We start from the raw sequence: 16,525 nt of genomic DNA, 5'->3' as shown, positions 1-16,525 counted from the left end.
CAACAAGCACACACCATGTACACAAAACACATTTTTTTTTTTTTATTACTTCATCCCTTGTACATAATGTATGTCACTGACATACTTATTACAATGGGGGCGTTCTTATTTATTCTCCCTGGCTGTCAGAGTTCATGTATTGCGCTCATCTTCTTGGCGCTCCCTAAATTCCCGTAGAATTTGCTGCCGTCGGTTCTCTCGGTAGATGTCTTCCCTTCGGTTCTGGAGAGCCAAAAATCCTTGTGCCAAAAGGTTAGGCAGTTTGCTCATTAACCGATTCACAGCGGGGCTTACTCCGAGTGAACTCCACACAACATCTTCTGGGACATCTTCGGCTGTGGCTTCCCTCCTTACGTGTGTTTCGATTGCTGCCTGTAGGATGTAGGAGAAATCCTTCGTGAGTGTCTTTTCCCCCTCGAACAATTCTTCGGGTTCCCTGTCAGGGTCACTCGTTCCTTCTGGTAATGGTTGTCCCATTATCCATGTAGTACGTCCTTTTCCCCGTTGCTCCCAGGTTTTTACTTAGGCAACGGCGCCAAATGTTTCCCCCTTGGGGTGTCAGGTTAAGACATTGCATAAATGACAGAAGTACACAGAATATATGGAACTCACAAGTGTTCTATTGATTCATAATAAGCCAATACATACCATGATAGCAATATGTTCGACTACAATGGCATGCCCAAAGACTGGGAACAAATACAATATAAAGGAGTCTGGTCAGTTACCCGGTACCAACTGCCGACAACCGACAGGTTAACTACTGACGCTAACACAATTTACCTTAATGCTTAATTACCCGACAACATAGCTATCCCGTTCACGACAATCTGAGAGTCTCCCTCCGGGTGGAGTTTCTTCACTCCCAATTTCTTAGCCATTAGGATGGCTTCTAAAGCCGCTTGACACTCAGCATCATTGTTCGACCCATCCACCAATCTTTTAGCTCCAATGGCTAGAATGTTGCCACAATCATCCCGGGCTATGAATCCAGCACCAGAGACCTCGGGATTTCCCCTAGAAGCGCCATCAAAATTGACTTTAGTCCAATCCTTATCTAGCGGGCCCCACTCCTGACTTACTTCACCTATCCTCTGAGGATTAGCCCTCAAAAGCCCATTAGCAGGCCAATGTAATATTCTATTTTTATTTCTACAATTATTTTACAAAATATATATTTTCTTTTCCATTTACTTTTGTGTTTTTAAGTGTTTTTCAGCTTCATATATTTTTATAGTTTTATTTTAATTTCAAATTATAAAATATAATTTGGTTATATATTTATAATACTAATTGTTTTAAGATTGAGTATTTCTTATTTTAAAGCATATAATTATATTTCATATAATTTTAAAAATCAATCTAAATTTTTATTTAAATATAAATATTTTATTTTTATTTCTACAATAATATTTAAATGTAAACATTTTGGAAATGTAGCGATCACATGTCTATATTGCTAAACTAACGAGAACCTTCTCTACTAACTTAGAAAAATGTGTTGTGTATGTATTTTGTGAATGTCATATACTGCCGTATCCATATGGGAGGTCTTAAAAAATGGCCATATACATATCCGATACAGTATCTGTATCCATGTCCATGTAACTTTGGCTGAAAGGAATAGATGACGAAGTAGCACAGTCCAAATAAAACCCATCAATGAAGTACAGTTATCTCATACTGAAAAATCAATCTGGGTAGTTATTAAGTAACATAAATGAAGCAACAACAATTATCAGAACTCATCCCATCTTGAAGAAGTAGAAAAGGAGCCACAAAAGAAACGGTATATAAACATTTGCTTAGATTGGTTGAAGCACACAAGCCAAGTACAGACCCCAAGTTATAGCACAAGATTCTAGGCTTAATGCCTAACTAGCCACCCACAAAGTTAGATATGGCTTGATAAAAGCAGAGAAAATAGCTCTTCAGAAAGATGAAATGAAACATAGGTAAGAAAACAGATGTCTTCTTAACACCATACATAAAAATTAGGAACTTGAGAGAAAAATAAATGCATTACTACAAGCATCTGTTTCCACAAAAAAGCTAGACTGGTAAGGACAACAATAGCTTACCTCAACTGCAGAAGTAAGCACCCTAGAAGATGTATTTTGGTTGGCTGATGCTGGAGAATTCTCACGCTGCTGTTGCCTGGCAGCATTTTCTTTTGTAAGAAATTTGGCATCTAATGGTGGAATTTCTGCATTAAACTCCTGCTCAATATGCTTTATTTCCTGTGCCACTGCACTTCCTCCATTTTCTTTCTCACTTTTTCCTTTTTTGAACAATGTTGAATTTGATCTATTGTTATCTTCTGGAGCCTTCACATCAAGTGCCTTCACTTTTTTCTTTGATGCTGATATATTACCAAGCTGCTTTCCTTTTGACATACTAGAAGTGCCTTGCTCCATATTTGCCAAACTTCCTTTCTTTGACCGCTTTCCAACTCCCCATTCCTCGTCATCTTCACTCATACTTTTATCAGAAGCATCAATTCCATACAACTCCTGCAGAATCCAATTCTTTAAGACAACATACTAGCAAGAACTGACCAGTAAACCATATAATGCTAGAATGAATGATGTAATATAGAAACTCACACACTTATTACAAAGACTCACAATAGCCTGCAGGGAACACTTTAACAGAGGAGAAAACAGTCACCGAAACCAACATAATTGCAAATCTAGTGCAACAGTTCTCTACAGCTACTTTTTAGTATATTCTTCTACATCTCATTGCTACAAGGTACAAAAAAATTGGTGAGAATAGTAGAGAATTAGAAAAAATAAAATAAACAATAAATTGGTTTGGTCAGAAAAATAAAATAAATAATTAAAGTTGTATTTAAACTAGAATGTATTCTATAAAAGCAAATAACAAATTAAAAAATTACTTCTAAGGAAGTTACTGAATATCTTATAAGCGAAAATTCTGTCACCTATGATCAAATTTCAATTTGAATTTGACAGCAACAAAAATTGGATTCAAATCAGAAAATATTTATTTTCTGTACTGAATTATTTTCTTTCTTCTGCTAGAAATATTAATGGCAACAAGCAATGAGCCAATCATGGCTTTAGCTGCATTTACAGGGCAGTGGCACTGAAGAAAAGCCAGGAGCAAACTAGATTGCTGGCAATCCCTACTCAAGGGTTGACTATCACTTACCTATCAAAACTGCCCCCAATTTCTGGAACAAATAAACTTTAAAAAAACACAAATGAATAACTAAGAAAATAAGGTGCCAAAAAAAAGGCAGCTGGCATGTTGTTTGGAGGTTTCACGACCAAAATTACGAACATACTGACTGTTTAAGCTTTACTGTTTTGGAACAGACGAAAGTTTCTTGAATGCTGAAAAATATAGCAGATGGTATGAGACATCAAAATAAGGGTTTTTGCAAGAGAGAATCCAAAATCAAGTTATCTGCTAACATTGGCAAAATAACCAGGGTTAATATATGCAATTAGCAGTTTGTCAAAAGCAGTGAATCATTACCCTCATTTGTGGCATTCCAGTTATCGGATTCTCCTCATTTTGGCATGTTTAATTGGTCTTTTTGGATCCCAAGACATCATGAGTCTATGCATAGCCCACTGAGATGTATTGTATTCATCAAAGATTCTTGTGATACATTCTAGAGACCTGTAGAAAGAAATTTTATTACATGTGTTCAAGAAAAGCGGGTAGAGTTGAGTGTTTTTAGATGTTATTTTAAGGCATTGAAGCTATGTCTACTAGGAGGCTGCCAATTCCTGTAACTTAATAATAGTTCTGATCTGATCTGATCCATGATCCTCTCACTGGATGCTTTTGACTTCTTTCCTTTATATCTCTCAATGTGAGGGAGAGATCACAACTCTTCATTATGGATGCCCTTTGGCAAGAGACACACCCTTTCACCAATAGCACCCTTTGAAAATGTGTAACTCTTCATTACTTCTGCCCTTTGAAAGGGACATAACCTTTCACAATCAGATCTGCACTTCTTATTTAAATCAGATTTGCACTTCTCATTCCCAAATTATCCCCTTCTCAAAATGAGGTTCTCTTCTCCCTTTTATATCCCATGTTTGAGGGAGTCACAACTTTTCCTTCCATGTCCTTTGACCATTCATTAACTTAATTAAGTTTTAATTATATTTAGTTATATTTTTCTATTTTCATTTAAATTTTATTTTTATTCTTTTCTATTTTAATATTATTATTTATTATTAAATTCTATTCCAAAGTGGGGACATTACACCTATGAGGCTTACATCTCTTGCAAATTTGCAATGCTATTTGGAGCGCTTAAGTGAGATATTTCTCACATTTTTGCTGGAGTTTTGTCCCAAAGTAGACTTCTCCAAGGTATATCAGTCTTCTATTTGCTAGGTTATGCTCTCCAATTTGTTTTCATTTCCTTGTTCATTATTGCTTAACAAGTTCAGTTTTTTATGCTCTCTTTAACATCAAGTGGAGAAAGTATTTTAACTTTGCTAAGAGGCATTGAATCTAGTAGGCTGAGAAAACAGTTGAGAAGCCTGACGAGAAAAAAAGTTCGATGCTCAAGCAAGATTCCTCAAGATGGAAGCTGACATAGCAAGCCTTGTTCAATCCATAGAGACCTTGAATATCTTCATGGAGGCACATGTGGAAAAATTGGACAAAGGCCACGCCAATTTGAATGAAGAAAAGTTGTCAATGAGTGAGAAGAGCCATTCCAATAAACCACTAATCAAAGCAAGGGCTCAGATTGAGACTTTGCCATGGGACACTGATGTGTATGCAGAAAAATTTGACAATTGGTTAGCAGTTTTCCATGCATTCTCTTACCTTGGAACAAAATGTTTTCCTTCTAGGTTGAGGTTAGCAAAGCTTGATCTAACTTGGTTTTGAGGTGTTTTGTATTCCATGTAATTAAAATATAAAAGCTCCAATAAGTTCTTGGAATCAATTAAAACAATTTTCCTATTTGTCATTGTCATAACCCCTCTTTGGACATTGGATTATTGTGATTAACTAAATACGATAATTAAAACATTTATTAATTAACATTTAATAATATTGGAAAATCGTCTCATTTATGAGACTTCACGATTTTCTTCTAAAATGAGAGGGTTGTCATAAACCCACATCCTGGTGATGTAATTAATAATAGATTTTGTGATTCTTCATCATAATAATAAATTATCATTTATTATGTAAATAATAATCGATGTTAATAATATTAATAGTAATATTAATCATTCATTAATATAAAAATAATATTAATATTATTACTTATTAATTTGTTATTTACTATTATCTATTACTTACATAAAACATAATTTATTAATAATCTTAAATTAATATAATATTATTATAAATTAATAATATTATTTATTAACAATCAGCCTATAATATATTATAGACTCGGATATTTCTGAGTATAGAATACACACATCTTGATGAAGGTATATTTTACAGCTTAAGAGGAGACCATTTTGAATATAAAACTATTATGAATTACGAGCAGTCCGTTGACACATCAAGAGTTTTACTAGTGGTTGTGGCAGCGACTCTCAGATCCAACAACAAGCATCAATCATTTAAGAGTGCGATTTGTATATGGAATTAAGATAACTACTCTGCTAGCATGAGAGTTAATAAGGAGAGGTCAAAGAATATTGACCAAGGCAGAGTCGACATATACAATAATCAAATACAATTATGTCCAAACCCGATCTAACTAAAGGGAGCAGCGATTGCTTAACATATAGTTACGCAGCCATTATAATATGAAGTATAATCGATATTCCTTGGAAGTAAACCAATGGTTCATGAACAATAAAGGACAGCACTTAAGTCAAAAATTGACAAGGATTATCATTTGTCAAAACAGTGATATATAAATTAAGGGTGGCACTTTCGATTAATGACGAAAGAAGCGATTACCAAGGCAACATTTATATGTAACAAATGGCAGTGATTACTGGAAAGAACAATGATCAAAGGAGCTTGTTTATTTACAGCAATGAAGATCATCCGCCCTCAACAAACATTGATGAATATCGAGTAATGCTAAGGAATCATATTGGCATAGAATAGAGCTACGTAGGAATGAATGATATCCATCATCTTGAGAACTATTAAGTCAACTATCGTATGAGGGGGAGCGTTTGAGAACATAGACGATTCCAATTACCCTTAAGCATGCTTGAGACTAACGTTGTCATACGAAGAGATTAGAAAGAATGATCATTAGTTGGCGTCAAAGGAATAGATAGCGCTTGACAACGGTTACCATAACTATTAACTCAATAAGGAATTAATAATTATTATCATCATAAGTCAAGATTACAAATCTTAACGATATCTTACAAGGTACGATTAATAATTGTATAAAGAAAGTTAAGTATTAAAGGACATGGGACACACCTCTTACCAAGGGACTTATCATTCCAAATACATCATATAAGAAGACAATCATAATAATTCCGAATAGCATAAATGGTTTTATATATTTTTTATTTATTCCAGTTTGGAAGAGCTGGTAGTGAGCAAGGCCGAAGGCCCATAAATCAGTTGAAAGCACATATCTACAAATCAGGAGCAACACTAGTAATTGCCAGAGAAGAGTCTATATCAGAAACAGTATCAACCATTTCATTGCAAGTTGTTGTATCAGGATCAGATGCAGTAACTAAAATTGCTCTAAGTGACTGTATTAAGAGTCATATTAGAGACAGCAAAATATATACAGTTTTAAGAAGTATCATATCTTTATTATATCCTATTCAGATTGCCCAACTTGACCATTTGACCTAGTGTCCAGAACCGGCTACATATACTTCAAGATTAATAGTGTAGAGATCACCATGGATCATATCAGATCAGAACTGTCATTAAGTTACAGGCAATGACATCTTTGATCTTTGTGGTATGCACGGGAATGTGATTAATATATATATGCATAATATATGGGAGCCCGATATCATCCTTATGTAGGATTTAATAAACTTAATAATAATAATATAGTTTTATTATTTCTGTAATTATAATTATTATATAGTGTAATGATATTTTTTTTTTTGATTGATAAAAGGCCGAAGCCAAATTTTATTTCTATTATAATAAATATTACGTCTCCATTCAGTGTGGGCACCGGTAGGAAAGAATGGAGATAAGAAAACCTCCGGTCTAGCCCAGATCCCTTATGGGATCAGATATTATAAACAACTGTAAATTTTACAATTCCTCTTCTGAGGATGGAGGCTGCCTTTTATAGACATTTTAGTTTCTTTCTATACATAGATTCTTTGCAAATCTTTTCCCGGTTGGATCCATCCTTTCAGTTTTGGCGAAACCTCTTATACTTCGAGCTTTATCTTTTGTCCTGTATCCCGAATCTGCAAAACCTTATTGCATCTTGCTCTGCCAGACTGTTAGAAGCATTGTATACATAATAACATGCAACAATCATTCAATGAGTATTAACATCTTTTCTATCTTATGTAGGAGGATTATAGCCTGGATATCCCTTAGCTTGAAACCATCTTAACCTTTTGGGTTTCAATTTAAGAGATTAGCCAGGCTACAATTCTGCCTGCACTAATGAAAAGGATCAATTTCTGTCAGTTTCATCAGAATTTTTAATTACTTCTACCTCTGCAGACATCTAATTCACCATAGAAGGAAGATAAAACATCAACATAAATATATTCATATGCATATGTATGTATATTGATATACCTATATGCAAGTTAGTCAATCATTGAATCGGACAGAATTGTCATGTACATATACAGATGCACACAAATATATATATGTATGGATAAAAGAAACGAAATAACAAAAGAGCACAAGAGCCTATCCAAATGCATATCATATATAGTTCCTTCTGTATATCTGTATACATATCTAAGCCTGAACTTATCCTCTTCTTCCCTCCACAATACTTCAAAAAAACATGCAACCCATACCTCAGGTGTTTGTAAGAACCCGAATGAACCCCATACTGTAAAGAAAGGGCAACTCAAAAAACACTAAGAGATGTCAAACACTATGGCTTTCTATAAAAACCTTTTATACCATATAACCGACGTAGCTGTAACCCAAGATATTTGTCTCGTATTTAACAAAAGGCTTATATCCTATGCTATAATGATAACCATCATTATCCGATACATAGAATAAGAGTCTTAAGTACCAAATTTCAGAATACCAGTAATCTTAGCACGGAGACACATAACCTGCCAGACCCTAATTGTCATTAGAAGGCATAGTAGATTCCTCATTGATGTCAATTCCCTCACTGTCCAGGTAAGTCTCAACCCAGTCTACTCGCTTTGGAGGGGTGACCTGCATGAGCCAGAGCAGGAATACCAGGCTACTTCCAATCTCCTCTGTTCTCGCCTGAAAGATCCCTATTTCACCCACACACAGAATTGGGTATCTAGGAACAGGAGAGGAATGAAATATACAAACAGATATATGAATGTTAATATACGAATAGATATAAATATATATATATATATATATACATATATATATTGTTTCTGTATATATATATATGTATATATGTGAGTGTGTAATTGTGTGTGTGTCTATTTACACTCACACATACACACACATATATATATATATATATATATATATATATATATTCATATATATATATATATATATATATATATATATTCATATATATATATACGTATCTAGGAACAGGAGAGGAATGAAATATACAAACAGATATATGAATGTTAATATACGAATAGATATAAATATATATATATATATATACATATATATATTGTTTCTGTATATATATATATGTATATATGTGAGTGTGTAATTGTGTGTGTGTCTATTTACACTCACACATACACACATATATATATATATATATATGAATATATATATATACATATATATATATATATATGAATATATATATGTATATATTTATATATATATGCATACATTAAATGTCATGAATCAATCCTAAAATACCCGAAGATAAATATATATGTGTTTATATATATATATATACATATATATATATGTGAGTATTTATATATATATGTATATATATATATATATATCTGAAGCTTAATATACCATAATGCAGATATAAGGAATCGGTGACAGCAACCTCCTGGAGCTAATAAATGAGGGGCTTGGATAGGAATAAGATGGAAGAGAGACACGGCCATCCCCCTTATTCAATCTGAGGAAATTCCCTTCCTATAGACATACGAATTGCCATTTGCCCCTAAATTGGCTAACTTGTCTGCTATAGTATTACCTTCCCTATAAATATGTTTAATTGAAGTTTCCTCAAAGTATTTGATCAAATCCAGGGTTCTTATTAATTCTGCTTTCAGTTTCCAGTTTGACACTTCTCTAGTCCTGACGACATTTATAGTTAAGGTCGAATCACCTTCAATTTCCAGATTTTTAATCTTGAGTGATTTAGCTATAATCAATCCCTCCCTCAAAGCTGTAAACTCAGCCATGTTGTTCGTAGCCTCACCAATGGGTTTGTTAATGCTAGCTATTAATGTTCCATCTTCTTGGTGAATAGCACACCCTATACCTGCTACACCAGGGTTCCCACGGGAAGCACCATCAAAGTTTAGCTTAGCCCAGCCCTTTCGGGGTGGCTCCCATTTTGTTAGCTTCCTATCTATTTCAGCCTGACTACCTCCAATCCCTATGAATGGGGGAATTATCAAACCCATCCATTTAGAACGAAGAACCTCATCCCATCTGGTTAAATTAATAGACTTTTCTTGTGTATGTCTTAGTCTATTATTAACTTTTTCCACAATTGTTACCTCGATCTTATTTAGAAGGGATTCTACCCTCAATTTTGATTCTTTAAAGATTCGCCTGTTTCTCTCCTTCCAAATTTCCCATATGAGGATTGCCGGTGCTATTGTCCACACTAGGTGATATATATCCTTTGTTTGAGGAGGTTGCCAACTAAGCAGCCATTTTGAAATGTCCCTAGGTCTCGGGGTCTGCCAACCTAGGCTTGAGCAAAGCCAGTCCCAACATTTTTGGCTGAAACTACATTCGAGAAGCAAATGATCCGCATTCTCTTCCTCTAATTCGCAAAGAGGGCATCTCGATGGTCCTGAGAAACCTAATTTTGAGAACCAATCTGTGGTAAGAATCCTTTTTTGGAAAGCTGCCCATGAGAAGATTCCTGCTTTGGGGAGACCAATGTTATTCCAGCATAGGCTAATCGGAAAATTAGGATTGGTTATAGCTCGTTTGAGTTTTAAAAGTGAATATCCTTCTTTGGCTTTATAAATGCCCGATGGACTACCCGCCCATATTATCCTGTCTTTCCCACTATGTAATGATAAATGCCTATGCCTCAAATTATTCCAGAGGATTTCCTTGTCTGCATTTGTCAAGTTCAGCTCATCAAGGGGTTTCCACTCCCAACCCAAAGCGGGATCATTGGAGATAAGCTTAATATAATCCTTAACAAACCTACCCCTGATTGATTTGCAATGTTCTATTACATCTTCGCTTATACCTATTTTGTCTAAGGCTGTATAGCCCCCCCAGGAGTCTTCCCAGAACAGTGCCTCAGATCCTTCCGCAATATCCCATGTTAGATAATTACTGATCACCTCTCTACATTCTAGCATAAAATTCCAGACTTTGGATCCCTTGGGTAGTATTTCCGTCCTCAGTATACTATCAGGGTTGGAGTTTGTAAGGTATTTCGCTTTGAGGATTCTTACCCATTTAAGATCAGGTTCCGAGTACATTTTCCAGACTAACTTCGCCCCCAGAGCCATGTTTTGAACCCCCAGATCTTTGATGCCAACTCCCCCTATACTGATAGGTTGGCTAATTTTATCCCAAGAAATTAAAGCAAATTTCTTTTTGTCTGAGGTCATGTTCCAAAAGAACTTCCTCATCTTTTTTACCATTTCTAGTCTAGCTCCTTTAGGTAATTGCTGGCAGGACATTTGATATATCGGTATTGCTGCCATTACAGCTTTTAATAATGTAATCCTCCCAGCCGAAGAGAGGCATTTGTTCTTCCAAGAATTCAACCTGAGATCCATCTTTTCTAAGATGCCTTTCCATAATGAATTAATATTGTTTCCCTTATCCATCGGAATCCCTAGATATTTACAAGGAAGTTTCCCTTTATCAAACCCTAAGATATGACAAATATCTGTCTCTATGCTTTGAGATGTGTTGAAGAAGAAGATTTCAGATTTACTCTTGTTTACTTCCTAACCAGAAGCTAATGCATAGATGTCAAGTATCCTTTTGAAAGCCATGGCTTCAGTCCTATTTGCACTTCCCATCAGCATTGTGTCATCAGCAAACTGCTGATGGGTGATGGCCTCCATCCCTTCAGTAATTTTAATGCCTTTAATAATCTGATTCAATCGAGCCCTAGTAATGATTCTCCCAAGGCCCTCTGCCATTATGATAAATAAGAAAGGGGATAAAGGATCTCCTTGTCTAATCCCTCTAGAAATCTGGAAGAAGCCTGCTGGGGAACCATTTATAAGTATTGAAACCCTAGGAAATGAGATGCATTCGAATATTAAGTTAATCCATCGTTTAGAAAAACCAAAGGATTCTAAACATTTACACAGAAATCTCCAATCAACTTTATCATAAGCCTTCTTAATGTCTAATTTGATCATCATAGCAGCTGATCGATTCTGTTGTATAGAGTGCATGACTTCTTGAGCAATAATTATGCCATCAAAGATAGATCTACCTGGCACAAATCCGGTCTGTTCTGCTGAGATAATGCAAGGGAGAATGCCTTTTAATCTATTAGCTAAAGTTTTAGTAATTAGTTTGTAAATTGTGTTGCATAAGGAAATAGGTCGGAAGTCTTCAAAATTTCTTGATTCCTCCTTCTTTGGAATCAAGGTGATGAAAGTATTGTTGATCTCCCTCAAAATACTTCCAGAATTTCTTACTGCTTCCAATGCTTCCACTACCTCCTTACCAATAATGTGCCAGCATTTTTGAAAAAAGCAAGCAGGAAAACCATCGGGGCCGGGGGCTTTATCAGGGTTGAGTTGCCCCAATGCTAATTTTACTTCTGATTCCGTAAATTTGTTGCTTAGCGCTTTGTTTTGATTTTCAGATATGATCTTAGGAATATTCCTAAGCAAAGTCAAATTGGCGTCTATAAGGGAAGATTCTGAACTGAACAGGGTTTTAAAATGGTTCACTGCTTCTGTAGCAATGTCCTTTTGATCTTCCAATAGTATACCATTATTACTCATAATCTTGTGAATACTATTAGTGTTCCTCCTGTTTTTTGTACTGTTGTGAAAGAACTTAGTATTCCTGTCCCCATTTTGTAGCCAATTCTCTCTTGACTTTTGTTTCCAAAATATTTCTTCCTTTGTTAGCGTATCCTCATATTTCCCGAGAAGCTCCTTTTCTTTGAGGAAGCTATCCTGATCCATTCCTAGTCTAAACACTTTTTCATTTAGGTCTGCGATTTCTTTTTCTAATGAAATTTTGGTTTCAAAAATGTTACCGAATACTTCACTATTCCATTTCAGTAGCTTGCTCTTGATATGTTTTAGTTTATTTACTAGACAAAACATCTTTGAGCCCTGAAAATTCACCTCTGACCACCACCTGGAGACGAGATCATAGAAATCCGGATTTTGCATCCACATTTTTTCAAATTTAAAAGGGCAACACCTTGGTGTTGCCTCACCCTCAATGTTGAGGATGATAGGATAATGGTCAGACCCTGATGATGGGAGTAACGAAGCTGAAAGATTAACAGCTAGATCACTCAAGTTCCCCCTAAATAGGAATCTATCTAATCTCTCTGCGATTTGTGTAAAGCCTGATCTTCTATTGTTCCAGGTATACACTCCATTACTAGTTTCTATATCTATCAGATTGTCATGAGCAACCCACTCTCTAAAATCTTTTAAGGACTGCGGTTCCCTTCGAATACCACCCTTTTTTTCTGATAAATTTAGGATAGCATTGAAGTCCCCTCCTAGAATAACAGGGGAAGAGGTGTCTAGCCCCATCATGTACGATATTTCAGACCAAACTCTGCGCTTTCCTGCATCTGGGATCGGGCCATAAATGTTAATTAGAGTAAATGTGAGATTGTTGTGTTTGCTAGTTGCCTTTCCCAATAACCAGTTTCTGTTTCCTGCTATTGGACAAAATAATGTGCTACGCGGGTTCCAAATGATTCCTAAACCACCTGAAGCTCCCCTGGCTTCCACAAATTCACAGCTAAGAAGACCTAATTTCCTTTTAAAAGCCTCAGCTTCTACTTGGGCCAGTTTAGTCTCTTGTATGAGAACGATGTCATGTTTCCATTTTATAATGTTGCGTCTAATTAGACGCTGTTTGTTAGGGGCATTCATGACCCTAACATTCCATGTTGAGATTTTCATTGGACCGTGGGAAGGCCCTTCCCCTTCCTAGCATCAAAGAAGGCTGTTAATTTGCCTTGATCCTTTGCATTTCCATCCTGCATTCTTAATTCGCTCAATGATTTTCTGCCTCTACTTTTAGCTTCTTTAGCGCAGTCAGGAAAAAATTTTCCGGCATAGATGTTTTTTATCCCTAAGGTTTGCTGGGAATCATTCACTTCCTTTCCATCATCCTCTCTCAATTGGGACTGAGCTACTGTGTAATCATTATCAGGGAGAGGTATGATATCTCCTTCCCTATTCTCATTATTATCTTCCTCATCCATAGAAGCCATGATTTCCTGAATTAGAAACCTCTTCTCGGCTTCCTCTTCCGGTGAAAGATTTTCAATTTCTTTATTATTGAATACCTCTAATACTGCAGCCATTCTAGAAGAAATTTCTTCTTGATCTACCTCATTTTCTTGTCCCATGTTTTCGATTGTCTTTGTTTCAGGTGGAATTCTCAATGAATCCACAGAATTGGAGATTCTTTTTGACATCTCCACTAGGGCTTCTTCTTTAATAGAATTTGCCTCTTCTATTATCTTATCAAGATCTCTGATATTACTGATATTATTGAGTTTATTTTCATCTGCGTGAGCCTCTAGAGGGCAATTAGCTTGTACAGGGGTTGATTGCAATATGATGTTTTCATAAAGTGCTGAAAGAGGGTTTTCCTTTCGATCGACACTTTTTACCAGTTCTGGGCATGATTTCAACCATATATCAGTTTCATTTATGTCCCCATTATAGAAGGTGGGATGAATGCTCCACTCCCCCCTGTTTGATACTAACATGGTGGGTTCTAAGTCCGGAGAATCAATGGCTGATTCTACTAAGATTTTGATGTGCTTATTTAAAACCTCTCTCTCTAACCCTTCACAGCCCAAAAAAGACCCAAAATGTTCCCCTATGCATTCTAAGATTTTGAAATTTATACATTCGACTGGTAATGCGCCCAGATTAATCCATCTTGGGCATTTATTTAAAATCTGAGAGTGAGGGTCGAAATTCGGCATCCATTCACAGCGTAAGAAACCATATCCTTTATATAATTTTAACTTACCATAGAGAATGTCATTCCTTGTATTTTGATTATCACACAGAATTGAGAGAAAATTATTTTCCAGGAGAGTAATACTTACCTTTCCCGGATATAGGGCATACCACCAGTCGATAACCTTCTTTATATCTTCTCCGAATCCTGTCCATTTTGCAAATACCCCACACTGGCTATATAGATTCCATTGGGGTTCCATCAAATTTGCCGGGATGTTACATATTCTCCTCTGCCTAATCTTAGGTTTTGGCTTAAAAACTCTAATTTTCCCAAGCGGCACCAGATTAGCCCCAGATGCCGGAGATTGTTTTGTGTCTATGCTTTTGAGCCTATCAAAGTTTAATGAAACATCTCTTCGTTTGCCTATCTTCCTCTTGTTTTTTTTTGAGTGATATACCTGCCATTTCCCGTCGGAGGGTTGCGACTTGGCTTCGGTTTTACCTGCCCTAATTTCTTCATTTTTCCCTAATATGCCCGCTCCATAAGCCGAATCCCACCTTGCGTTCAATATCGAATAATGGGCCAATGTTTCTCTTGCAGGGTGTTTCTTGCATGGCGGGCTGAAGACAGTAATACTGCTCGGGCATGTGGCAAAAACCTATCTGCGCCCCCCCGACGGATTGCTTTGAAAGTTCGCTGAATTATGATTTTGCATATTCGCTATCAACAATTTATAATGTTAACATTGCGTGCCTTCTATATAGTGTAATGATATTATGTGGGAATATAACTTAGAAATTATTCTTTTAAACTGACCTTCAGCAGACTTATAAAGGAAATTCCCAGATAGCCAAATTACATAATACTAGTATAAGAGTGAAACATATGTAAAGCCAATGTATAAGAACATAAGAATGGTAGACCAGATCTGTTATGTGTCAGATCTGTCTGCCACATTACTAATATATGTAAAGCCAATATATAAGAACATAAGAATGGCAGACCAGATCTGTAATGTGTCAGATCCATCTGCCACATTCCTATATTTACTTATTTTGTATCTATATAATTAGAATGATCAATGAGGGATAACATAAAGATGGATAATAATAAGTATTAATATAATAATTATAATTATTATTAATATAATAAAAAGTAGTTATTAATTAGTAAATTAATAAATATTTATTAAATCACCAAAACAAAGTATTTATTAATTAATTGATAATAATAAGTATTTATTAATTAAAAATTAATAAATGCGTAAATGATTTATAAATAAAAAATAGGATTAATTATTTAGTATGGTAAGATAGCTAGTATTTGATGGACTAAAGAAAAGGTAGAACATCCTAGGTTGGATTCATGTTAAGATAGTTTTGTCTCTTAATCGATTTAGTTAAGTTATAAATATATTGGAAATCAATTAATTACGGTTAAAACTGTCTTGAACCAAGTAGGGGACATTACAGTCATAGAAATGAAAAATCTGAGTTACCAGTTCAGCCCCTTGGACCTGCCAATTTGGGTCTGATCCAGCCCAAATACAGGTCCAAGTTCAGTATGAAAGGAGATGACCTAAGGTACTGCAAACGCCTTCTCTTGAGCCAAATTAGGCACCCAGCTAGGCCCACCATGAAAATGTATTGCTTTTTTGGAGTATTTTAATCTTTTTCTATTTTGAAAACAAAAACAAAGCGATTTCTCTCATTGTGAATGCCAAAAAAATATCATTCATCCTTGTTGAACTTTCATTGTTGTTTGCACAAATAGAATTGAAGTTTGTTTGATGAAGGTTTCGATGTGGTTGGTTTGCTACTCTTTCCCATGTGCAAGAGCCCATTTGATGAAGGTTTTGAAGTGGTCAGTTTGCTACTCCTACCCATGTACAAGAGCCCATTTGTTGTCAAGGAGAACATGGACAGATTTTTGTAGAAAAGGTAGGCTTCTTTCAAGTTTTTGATTATTTTTCTACATTTCATTTTGTTACAAACGAATTATCTTGTTTTATTTTCATTTTTCTATGAATCTATGGCACATGCTTAATTTATTTAAATAAGTAATCTATATATCTTTAAGTTTTCATTTG

The 16,525-nt window shown here is 35.4% G+C and overlaps 1 protein-coding gene across 1 annotated transcript in view; it reads right to left on the bottom strand.

The window, feature by feature from the left end:
* Positions 1-791: 791 nt before the first annotated feature.
* Positions 792-16,525, bottom strand: part of LOC131041015 (homeobox protein HAT3.1-like) — a 35,989-nt gene continuing 20,255 nt past the window's right edge. The window contains exons 5-6 of the mRNA XM_057973992.2: positions 2,082-2,513; positions 792-1,094 (exon numbers count right to left, since the gene is read on the bottom strand). Of these exons, the coding sequence (XP_057829975.2) occupies positions 792-1,094; positions 2,082-2,513 (735 nt within the window). The remainder of the gene's footprint in view (positions 1,095-2,081; positions 2,514-16,525) is intronic.

The sequence above is a fragment of the Cryptomeria japonica genome, chromosome 3, assembly GCF_030272615.1.
Source record: "Cryptomeria japonica chromosome 3, Sugi_1.0, whole genome shotgun sequence".
Classification (NCBI taxonomy): domain Eukaryota; kingdom Viridiplantae; phylum Streptophyta; class Pinopsida; order Cupressales; family Cupressaceae; genus Cryptomeria; species Cryptomeria japonica.
Note: the sequence above shows the minus strand (reverse complement) of the source record. Positions and strands in the feature narration are given on the sequence as shown.